General features: G+C 45.6%; 1 protein-coding gene across 1 annotated transcript in view; it reads right to left on the bottom strand.

Moving 5' to 3' along the window:
* Positions 1-6,799, bottom strand: part of bicd1a (bicaudal D homolog 1a) — a 35,478-nt gene extending 28,679 nt beyond the window's left edge. The window contains exon 1 of the mRNA XM_067234541.1: positions 6,584-6,799. Coding sequence (XP_067090642.1) covers positions 6,584-6,799 — 216 coding nt within the window. The remainder of the gene's footprint in view (positions 1-6,583) is intronic.
* Positions 6,800-12,353: the final 5,554 nt, after the last annotated feature.

Here is a 12,353-nt window from a genome sequence, read left to right as displayed (position 1 = left end):
TCTGGTCTATAGGGAGGACCTGTAGGACACGCACTGACCTCCCAAACACACCTTCCCTCAACACAGGACCACTCAGGGGAGATTAGCACAGCAAAAGCTGGGTTAATAATTATAAATCCACTTTTATTTTCTCTTTTTGTCTTTCATTCCTTTTTCCAATTCTTCCCTTTCTCTCCATCTGCCACTGATTTGTTGCATCAAGACTTGATCATATTCAAACTGTCCTTTTTCTGACAACGCAAGGACTGTTTCTCTGGCTTCTTGTCCAGTAACATCGTATTATTACGTAACAACTGGAGAAAAAAAAAACCTTCAACTCTGAACTCATTCGGCTCTGTTAGTTATCTGTTCTGGTGGACAGCCTCAGATAAAAGCTTTCCGTGTGTTGAATGACGGAAAGGTAATGCCGGAAATCATCCCGTCCAGGCTGCCGTGAATGCCAACCAGCCTTGCCTCCCTGATGGAGGAGTCAGTCATTACCTGCAAGATCTCGGCAGGGCTCCTGATAAACGTTTCTTAACAGAGTCCTGCTCCATGTTCTGCTCCAATAGCTGGTGCCACCCTCAGAGACGTCATGTGACCCCTACAGGAGCTCCAGAGACAGGGGTAACCAGGGGTAACGAGGCAGGGCTTTCCGGGGGGGATGGAGACTCCCTCTCTGTCCCGGAACACCACGGAGGACGCGGAACAGGGAGGTCGAACAGGAGGCGGGGACGATGGATAAAAAGCTTCCTGCTCTTAGGGCAACAAACACATTAGTGCCGGCTGTGTCCCTGTGGGCCGGCTGTTACGTAACAGACTCAGAGGAACCGGAACTAATTTGAGAGCAGAAGGAATGCATTAACTATTGTGACTTTGTGGTAACAACCCAGAAAGAAGCATTTGGTTGCTCTAAAAAAGGTTAAAAAGGAGTGACGTTTCAGGTTTCCCCAACTGTAAAATCTTGCCACCGGATTTACTTGAAAACATAAAATCAAAGGTCATCAGGTCTTATAACGTCATTTGAGTCAGTGTTTGATTGACTATACCGTTTTATGAAAGTGTGGCAGTTCAGGTAGCTAGTAGGACGTCCCTACTGAGTCACACGTTGTCCTGCTCGACAGAGGAATGCGTGCGAGTCTAGCTTAGCCGTGGAATGCGTGCGAAGCACTCTCTGTGTGTGTGTGTGTGTGTGTGTGGATGTAGGACGTGTGTGTGTGTGTGTGTGCAGGGTGACAAGGCCAGTGAGGCCTCGTCCCTGTGTGTGACCTACTCCCCCATGTCAGAACGACAGCCAGGCTTGTGCCCCCCCCACCCTGCAGCCCCCCCACCCTGCGCCCCCCCACCCTGCGGCCCCTCCCACCCTGCGCCCCTCCACCCTGGAGGCAGTGCCTACTCAGCAACCAACCTCCGGTCGCAGCCCCTGCCAGTACACTCTCCCGGCAGAGTCAAGCAGCGACAGGGTCCGTGTAGAACAAACAACAAGCTCCCATCCCACATCTCATGCATGAAAGCTGCGTGTGTTTTTTTTGCATTCAATCAAAACAGCAGAAATAGGAACACCGCCCTATCTACATCACAAGATGAGCGACATAGACACGGTCGATTGGTTGACGGACGCTTCCTGTAGGAGGATGACATCAGCCTGTGTTCCGGGAGAACAGCCCTGTGGAGAACAGCCCTGTGGAGAACAGCCCTGTGGAGAACAGCCCTGTGGAGAACAGCCCTGTGGAGAACAGCCCTGTGGAGAACAGCCCTGTGGAGAACAGCCCTGTGGAGAACAGACTCACACCACAGAGCACAAGCCGCTCTTCAACCACCACTCCACTCTACTCACACCATCTCTACTGCAAGTACGTCTCCCTGCAGCGGCAGCACTAAAAGCCATTAGAACATGTTGCGTAGGGCTCTTCCTACAGACTCTGTGAGTCACTGCAAAAATGCCCTGTCAAATATAAGAGCAAAAATATTCGTTACGAGCTCGACTGTGCTTAAAACAAGTACATTTAGCTGCTGAAAGAATGATCACTTGATAAGATTTTTTCAAGTAATGTGTCGTTTAAGTCACTTGATGAGCCCTTTATATACCTTGTACCTGCCACCAACACGCAGAAACTGAACCTGCAAGGCACAAAATGGCGTCCGTGCCTCAGGTGTCCATTGAAGGAAGCAGAGATCTCACACAACGAGGGAGGGGCGGCTCTCTGGTTATCAGGTTCGATCATTTCCATCAGGATCAAAAACAAGCAGTGGGACCCATCCACCAATCAAGCCAGAGCAGAGGCCCGTTCCGATTTCCGATTGGACGTTTCCCTGCGCGGTGACGGACATCTCTCAGGGGGAAGAAGCGGAGAGAGGGCGGTTACTGTATCGAGGCTGCTCCTCTCTCAGCATCTCTGACTAACAAGGGGCGAGAGGAATGGAAGGATGGAAGTGAAATAGAGAAGTGTGTGAGCGAGGGATGGAGGGATGGAGGGATGGAGGGATGGAGGGATGGAGGGATGGAGGGATGGAGGGATGGAGGTGAAATAGAGAAGTGTATGAGCGAGGGATGGAGGGATGGAGGGATGGAGGGATGGAGGGATGGAGGGATGGAGGGATGGAGGGATGGAGGTGAAAAGCAGGTAGGCTGTTCTCCCGGGAGGACAACAACATCACAGACAGACAGACAGACAGGCAGACAGACAGACAGACAGACAGACAGACAGACAGACAGGCAGGCAGACAGACAGGCAGACAGGCAGACAGGCAGACAGACAGGTAGGCAGGCAGACAAGCAGGCAGACAAGCAGGCAGACAAGCAGGCAGACAAGCAGGCAGACAAGCAGGCAGACAAGCAGGCAGACAAGCAGGCAGACAGTCACACTTATGCACTTATAATGCCACAAAGAACAGGGAAGTGTGGTGGTACACAAAATGCTGGGAAATTGCAAAGAAGACGCCTTGGTCAATTTGTCATAATGACACCGGGCTCTTAATATTCATTTACTTTTTATATAGTGCCCTCATTTATCAACCATCCCTTTTCTGTGTTTCTCTGTTAGGAAGCGATTCAATATCAGGCCATTTTCTTTAAATGAGAGGAGGCCTTTATCGAATGAGATGCAAAGATACAGATTTCGGAACAGGAGGAGAGGATGACTCAGGCAAAACAGCACAGTAGAGGGACCTGGAATCGGCTGATTTTTAACACACACACACAAACAATATGAACCTGGACACTAATCACTCAACGGGAAATACTCTGTCACTATCTGATAACTCTCTTGTTCTCTTTCTTTTATTATCTTATTTATTCTCTGTCTCTTTCTCCCTCTGTCTCTCTCACTCACTTTTTTCCGTCTCTTTCGTATTTGTCTTTCCTTTTCTCTCTCTCTCCCTCTCTCTTTCTCTCTCCCTCTCTCTCTCCTCTATCCTTCTCTTGCTTTCTCTCACTCTTCCTCTCTCCCTGTCTGTCTCCTCTCTCTCTCTCTCTCTCTCTCTCTCTCTCTCTCTCTCTCTCTCTCTCTCCGTCTCTCTCTCTCTCTCTCTCATCCTACACATCATCACTCAACAATTGATCCATAAACATCTTCTGCTGTTGAGAGTCTCTCCTCCTCTACCTCCTCCTCTCTATCCTCCTCCTCTCTCTCCTCCTCTCTCTCGTCCTCTACCTCCACCTCCTCCTCCTCTCCCTCCTCTCTATCCTCCTCCTCTCTCTCCCTCTTCCTCCTCTTCTCCCTCCTCCTCCTCCTCCTCCTCTCCCAGCAGACCCAAATTACATGACAGGCCACGGCCAATTCAGACAGCTGTAATTCCCAATGCATGACGGATTAATGATCACAGATGTTCCATCCATTACTCATCAGGTTAAAGGCGGTTGGGAAATCAAGACCGCGATGGGGGCATCCATTTTGATCAGTAAGGCTTGTCATACCGAACACAAGCAGTATCCATATCAGTGTTTAGGTGCATTATAGTGTGCAGTATTTATAATAATGTACTCAAACTGGTGATGGGGTAGGTGGAGGGGAGGCTGGATAAGAGTGGAAGTTTGCTGTGTTGAAATGTAACCATGCGTGTCATAATGTAAAGTGGCGTGAGCTCTTTAGCCTGTAGCTACAGAGTTACGCTACCATGATGCAGTCTTCTGTCCAGCGTGAGCTCACTTCAACCCTGACCTGCTGAACACAGCCTGCTGCCTCTCAGACACACACATCCACACACACACACACACACACATCCACACACACACACATCCACACACACACACATCCACACACACACACCTACTGTCCATCTATCTCAAAACAGAACTCTATACCCTCACATCGCCAATGGATTGACCCTGCTTGCATTACCTATCATTTCACCACTCGAGACAATGTCAAACTATGTCAGTGCGAATAGGGTTTATATTTTCCGTTTGGAAAAAGCAAACTGAAAAAACCCTGAAGTACAAAACAGGAATTCAGGAGAGTTTCTGTCATCTGTCCTCAGGTTTCAGCTGTCTCCATCCTCCCATTATCTCCATGTGAACACGATAATCAATAGAGGTCTTTCAGAGTGGAGGGATGGAGAGATGGAGAGATGGAAGGATGGAGGGGTGGGAGGATGGAGGGAAGGAAAGATGGAGGGATGGGTGGAGGGATAGAAAGATGGAGGGATGGATGGAGGGATAGAGGGATGGAGGGATGGATGGAGGGATGGATGGAGGCATGGAGGGATGGAAGGATGGAGAGAGAGAAAGACTCCCTCCAAAGACTCTAAAGACTGTGGAGAGTTCTCTGGTCTCAGAGAAACAGAGAGAAACTGATAATGAAGAGCGACTGTTGCACATCCTGGTTATCATGAACATGGAAACGTGCACACAGATGGTGACACGGCATCAAAGTCGTTTCTCAAAGATGCAAGTAAGCATCACGTAAGATCTCTGCAATACAAAGGTACCTAATTTAGTCTTCACCTCTGCAATGCTTGACCAGATGGGTCTGGGTCACAGAGAACAATAGAAGCACAATAGAAGCATAATAGAAGCACAATAGAAGCACAATAGAAGCGCAATCTAAGCGCAATCTAAGCGCAATCGAAGCACAATCGAAGCACATTAGAAGCACAATAGAGGCACAATAGAGGCACAATAGAGGTACAATAGAGGCACAATAGAAGCGTAACACTCTAGCTTTCAGAACCCTCTATTTCTCACCCATCTTCTCACTGGCTGTTTAGTGTTTTACGTGTTTACAAACACAAACGCGCATGCACACACACACAGACACACACGCACAAACACGCACACACAGACGCACGCACACACGCACACACACACACACACGTGTACACAGGTATGTCTTTCCTCCTTGACAGTAAGACAGTAAGTCACAGTGTTGATGTACCTGTGTGTGAAAAAAAGATGACAGCACATTAAACTGACATAGGCCTTGCCTTTACAGGAGACACATCTCCATATCCGGCTGACATTGCCCCTCACCTCAACACACACACCTTCTCTATAGTGCCATAGCCTTCAATTCCCCCCCCCTCCTCCTTACTGATTGGCCTCTAATACACTCTCTCTTTTCTCTGACTCTCACTGTCTTCCTCTGTCTCTCTTTCAATCTCTCTCTCTCTCTCTCTCTCTCTCTGTGTCTCTCTCTTCTGCCATGATTCTATGGCTCCTACATCACCATGACGTCCTTGAAGGTCTGGTCCCCTCTGTATTTATGCATGTATGCAGTAATGACCGGCGGAGTCAGCTCTCACTCATACATTATTCAAACTTGAACTGAAGCCCACACAGCAAACTTTGTTTCAATGTGTTTACACTAGGTACGCTGTCCACACTGTAGTTTAAATCATAAATAACCAATAAGTGTCACAAGGTTATGCTACACAAGAACTAAACTACTGGCCTATAGGGACAGTGTGTGCCAGCCATGGCAGAAAAGCATCTTATTGACTCTACTGGACAGCTCCCCTCGATGAACCAGTGTTAGATGCAAATTTGGACAGATGGATCACCTGTATCTGTGCTTTCCTCCACACAGACCCACTCACTCCTGTCGCACCGCCCCAGGGGAGATGAGGGATGTGGGGCAAGAGAAGCAAGTCCCACATCAACAAAGAGCCAAAGATGGATCTGGGGTCTAATCACAGGTTCTTCATGAAAATGCTGAACGTGACTCTTGGATCGATAGGTAACTTAGCCGTCCACACACAACATCAGCCCCGGCCCTGAGGGAAACCTTCCTTCTGTCCCACACAGGAAGACACAGGTCTGCTGCGTCTCCTCAACGTCTACAAGATGTGTTGTGAAGCACTTTTAGCAACGAAAAGACCCGGCTTCACTGTGGTGAACGGGTTGACTTGCATCATGATGGCTCTATAGAAACAAAGGCCTCCGTGAGTTTATGAGTGTCCAGTGGAAACAGAAATAGAAAATGATGGGGATGTAGACATCAACACACCCAATCTCAATAGCCTACTGTTCAAAAATGCCACGAATGCAAGTGTCATATATGCCGAAAATTACAGGCTTTGACAATGCGGGTTTGGTGAGCTTAATTTTGATGGTCGGGATTCGGGTTAATTACTTTTTTAGTCTAGAATAAATAAAGACAAATACCTCCTGTAATTGCTCCAACTCCTGCTTTAGCGTCTCCTGTTCCGATTCCAGATCGGCATACTGCTGTTTTAGAGTCTGATTCTCCTCCAGAACAACAAGACCGCATTCTGCAGCCCGGATTTTTTCCCGGTTAGCCTCCGCAAGTTCCTGGGTGAGCCGCTCCACCTCCGCTCGGTACTGGTCCACGGTCTCCCCGCATCCTCCGCCGGCTGCCATCGCCTGTCTCCCTGTCTCCAGTTTCTCAGTCTCCTTTCTGCTGTGAACAGTCAGCAGGCGGAGGATGGAAGATGCCGCAAAGCACCGCTGTAAGCCCACCCCCTCTTTACTGCTGGGAAGAAGTGTGATGTGAATGAGTGTGTTTGTGTGCGCGTGTGTTGGGGAGGGAGGAGGCTCGACTGCCTATTGCGGATAACCACCGAAACAAAAACAAACGTGAGCAATTGGATTGTCATTAAGGGTGCAAGACGTAGGTACACCTGTGACGCGTTAATATGATTTTTGGGGCAGCTGTGTTATTCTCAGAACTGGCTTATCAGATAATCAGAACATCATATTATAGGACTATTAATTATCAAAGTGAGTCAAAGTCACTTTTCACATCGACTGCTGATACCCACCTGTCAGTTATTAGCCTAAGTATGTTTAAAAATGAACGAGAATACATTTGCATGTAAATATGTCCATAGGCTACTATGAAGTTTATATCAGGATATCTCTTCCCTGCTGCGGAAAACTACCCCTGGCAAATCCCTGTCAGTTATCAAGGTCGACCTGATGTCAGCGTTATCGTAAATGCTCGGGTCACATCAGACGGCGACAGGACGGCTCATCGATGGAAACTGTACTTTTCGTTATCTCCTGGAGGGGGCGGGAATCAAGTCAACTGTTCTAGTGTGAGCGCGCGCGTGTGTACACTGTATTCTCAATTGTGCCAAAAAAGTTCAAGGCAACTCTTCCCTGAACGGTCTTATTTTCCATGCAGGGTTAGTGTACATTCAGATATGTGTTTTACAGCACAGAGAACATAGAGGGGGGTTGTAAACCCAGATTACAGAGAGGTGAAAAGTTTACACTCCTTAACGCACGGTACGGTACAGACCATAAGCGGTCAGTGAGGTCTTGACTGACTAGACGCAAAAGACGGACTCTTTCTTGCAGATAACAAAGCTTTCAAATCTGCAGATTGAATGTTTACATAAAAATATATCAAAGTTGTGATTACAAATGTCAGGGTAGAGTCTGGGGTAGACTCTATTACTGTACATCAAGAGAATTATATGAATTATCACTGAAAATACAACTAAGGGCAGATATTTGGTAAAGTTTGGTAAAAACACATTTATTGTCACTTAAGCATATGCCATGAAGCTAAGTAGCTAAATGTAGTTTGCTAAATTAAAACACAGGAAAAAGTTGTTAAGATTAGAATAGCAAACTATAACTTTTTACTTCAAACCTAAGAAAGGAAGACATATATTCTGGTTCCATTTTTAGAACTCGGGTCAAATTGAGTTGAGGATGACCTGCATGTAACCTGAGCTGACAAACCCAAATTAAGATAAGGAGAGATGTATAACAATATACCCATAAACCCATTGAGCAACAATAAGAACAGTCAAAAAGACAACTCATTTGTAGGTTCCACTATCTTATCTCCTAGGAGAATGGCGTCATGATAGATAAGCTAGCCTATTGGTTAAGGACATGTCATTAAAACTGTGAAATATACTGTAACACAGCTTACCAGTGGCGGTTCTACACGGGGGCCTACAGGGGCCAGTGCCCCTGTAAAAATGTCCCTGCCCCCCCCCCCCCCCCCTGTGGCCCCCCTGAGGTGACTGAATAAAAAAAAACATTTTATTTGAATCGAGGAAGGGACATTGCAGCCTTTTTTGCCCCAGTAAATAAAAAAGTGAAAGAAACATATCAAGGTATTGAGAGAGCTGAAAGAGAGAGCCAGAGCCGTTTATGATTTTACTGTAGAGCAAAATTAAATTAAATTAATGTTTAAATATCATTTGTTTCCTCTGATTAAACACTGGCCCCACCTTGGCCCCCCCAGTAAAATTAGTCTAGAACCGCCAATGCAGCTAACTGTACAGTAGCAGTGCATGTGAAGATTGCACAAAAAAAAAACAGTCAACTGACAATAATCAACAAAACTGAATCCCCTAAAATGAAAAACAGATTTAAATTGTATATAGTGTCAACAAAGACATGGATGTTTTGTTGATATATACATATGTAAAAAAACTATCATAATAGTAGCAAGTGTGTGTAGACACCAAAAAGTAAATTGTACAACTCCACTTCCTTTTTAATAATCTGTTCACAATCTCAACTCAACACAACTCCACCTCAACACCAGGCTGGGTTTAGCAGTTCCAGAAGGGTATTTCCAGTGGATATTGATACAGTGTTATTTGTGGTTCAATGTGGTCCTGTTTTTTTCCTGTCAGCTGAGGGCGTATCTGGGGATGGGGTGGAAGGTCCAAGGGTTGCAGAGGGGAGGTCGGGGAGGGGGCAGGTGCAAGGCTATTGGCTGAAAGGTTTTGGGTAAGCAGGCTGGGGCCCATTCAGCTGTCAGGAAGCTGTTGTCCTTGGGGAAGGGTGCTAGCAGACGTGCTGGGTGGGTGTACCCCGCTGAGGAAGCGGCTGATATGAGAGACCTAGACTCTTCACCCTTTGGCAGCCATGAAACACAAATGGCACTAGATTAGATCAGGCTGGTTTGGCTGCACTTTATTTCCGAGGATAATTGCATCCAACAAATACACACAAACACTATCAACAGTCAATTGCAACTTTGTTGATGTGAAACAACTTCAGTCAGGTAGACTAATGGTTGGGTTGGTATAAAGTTAGTGTTGATAGTCCATTTAAGGTGTGATCCTTGAAATACATTAAGGTAGGATCTTTGGATCACTTCACAGAAAATGTGATCTTGTGTGATAACAGCTTGTTTTTACCTATTTCAAACGTGACCTTATCAACAATACACCTGTTTCTAAACACAAACACACAACAGGCATACTTCTGTACCTGCAGATGAGGAAGGCCCAGTTTGTATGTGTGGATATGGTCTCTGGTCACCATCTCCAGATCCCACTGACTCTCTGCTTTCCTCCATTTGGCCCTGCGGTTCTGAAACCAAATCTGGAAAAGACAAAAAGATCCTGAAATCATAACGCCTCCTCTGCTTTGAAATCCGAATCTGTAACGAGAAAACAGTTTCATTGGTTCTCACATACGAGGAATTTGCTTGGGTCTGAAGGTGCATAACGATACGTTTATGGTGATAATGATGATAATAACATATAATAAATATAGCTGCAAGCAGCAATGGGGTGGCCAAGCAGGTCAGATGACCCAGAGGAAACTTTCGACATCCTCAGAAGAGGGTTCCAAGTACACGCAGCAAGTTTGGCGTGAATCCATCAAAGATTTGCTGAGATACATGGGCGGAAATCCCAGGGGGGACAGCGGGGACACGACCCCCCCAATCCTGGGAAAAATATGATTTTTCCCCCCCAATAAATCACTGTAAACATACCCATGTAATTTCAACAACATTGATAATATGCAATGAAAGCGCTTTGCTGATAATGGCGCTTTTTGAAGTTTAAAAAGATTTCGAACCCCGCCCTTGGTCCCACAATGGTTTGATCCACAGCCCCAGCCCTCTGCAGTGATGCAGTTGCGTGTGTGAAAATCGGACAGTATCTGTTTGTGTCGTTGGTGGCTGATGTCCAGTAAGTAGTTGTAATATCTGACAAGGTGACTTGAGTGTCTACCATTTGAAATGCACGTGGCTAACATGAAATCAATCCAGTTAATCGCACCATAGCGATTTCACTATGTTGGCAGGGTTCACACACACTAAGCTAGCTGCATTTGCATAGCTAGCAAACAAACCGATAGAGAAAACATTAGCTAGCACTATTCCATTTGGCGTCGTCAAAAGATGGAAACTTTGTTATCGTCAATTTAATCCAAGATCAGCACGGATATTGTAGTTCTTCTAAATCCATTTGCCATGCTTAGCGATACTGAACAGAACTATACTATATTCTACCATTGTCATAATTATCTTAAATGGTCTCGTTGCAAAAGCTAAATCGTCTCTAGGGACTTTGAAGCACCTGTGTGCTGATCTGGAGTAAACTGGCTATAACAAAGATGATGGCAAATACCACACAAACGGAATTGGGGCTCGCTAGCTGCATATTCAGCTATTTTGGGAAGCCAGCCAAATATAAAACCAAAACATGAATTATATTAAAATGACAAAAGGTTGCAGTTTGCGTTGTGTAAAGGGTGAACTCATACAGCTGTCAATGCCATCCGTTTCACCTTTCCTAACTGACTGTCTAGCTACCTGGTAGATCGAAGCCTATTCTAGAAGAATGGTAATAAATGATAAAAGCCCATCTCCTACTGTAAATAACCTGTACATTGTGTGTGCGGCCAGCATGGTAGAAAAATTGCAGAAAAAAGAAAGACGGACATCAGAGCATTTCAGGACACCAAAACGCAAAGAAAGAACCCTAGTGGCCTAATTTCAAAGACTAGTTGATAAAATGTTCATAAAAATGATGTGAAATGTGCATGTTGTTTGGCAACATGACGGGTTCTCTTCTTTAGACTTGTAAAATACGGACATATAATTGGACAATGCCATGGATACCCCCACTCTCTACTTAAACTGGTGACTGAACCAAGATTAATTTGAGGCAATGGTATTGTTGTTGTGATTAATTGTGTAGTATTGGGTACTGGTAGTTAGGAGGATGGCAAACAGTGAGGGTGGTGAAAGGGAAAGAGCCAGGGAGAGACTTCAGATGATAGTGTCACAGCCATGGCAGGACCGGGGGTCAACCTTTTTGCCAGCAGCACCAGTATAGGAGACAGTGGCAAAGCACTGTCTAGTCACCTCAGTGGTGGCACAGAACCATATCAGCCACACCCACAATTTATAGAACCGCAGACTCTTGCCAACAAAGTGTTGACATTTCAAAAGAAATGGTTTTGCGATTTCCCCCGATTTTATGATGGTTCAATTGAGATTATTTTAGATGAGACTGCACCATGCCCATTGTAATTACATAACCTGCACCCATACAGTGTACAGTACATACTGGCCTTTCTTGGTATTGCTGGTTGTAAATACTGTACACCTGCATCCATACTTGACTAATAAGAAACAATACTAAACTACATTTGAACAAGTTGAAACGACCCTTCAGTTACTAACTATAAATGATCCAGGAGTATTAATTATGGTTCCTCAATATACACATATTTAACATATTACAATGTAGGCTGTGTTACAGCAGTCATTTTGGTGTCCCCCTCAGAAATTGCTCTTGAGAAAATGTCATATAATTGTCCCCCCCAAAGTTGATAGCAGATTTTCGCCACTGCTGAGATACGACACAACTTTCTTTTTGGCTGTACCGGACAAACGGTTTCGAAAATCTAAAATCATTTGATAGTTTGTGTGAGGATTGCATTGACTATATACAGCTTGACTACAGGTAGCTAGCGACTGCGGTGTACCTGGCTTCCTTTGCAGTGGCCTACAGTCTCGCTAAACAGAGAATCAGAGACATGACAAGCTCGTCGGCTTTGGGTGGATTCTAACCTCTGACGTTGCCGTTGCTAGGACACCAACTTATCCTAGTGAGCTGTTCTCAGTGCTGGAAATCACAGAGTTCAGTTACTGGTAAAAAAATATAAGCAGTTTTTCCTGTGGCAAGCGGTTGTCAGA

Source organism: Osmerus mordax, chromosome 4 (assembly GCF_038355195.1).
Source record: "Osmerus mordax isolate fOsmMor3 chromosome 4, fOsmMor3.pri, whole genome shotgun sequence".
Classification (NCBI taxonomy): domain Eukaryota; kingdom Metazoa; phylum Chordata; class Actinopteri; order Osmeriformes; family Osmeridae; genus Osmerus; species Osmerus mordax.
This window is presented reverse-complemented; position numbering and strand designations above follow the sequence as displayed.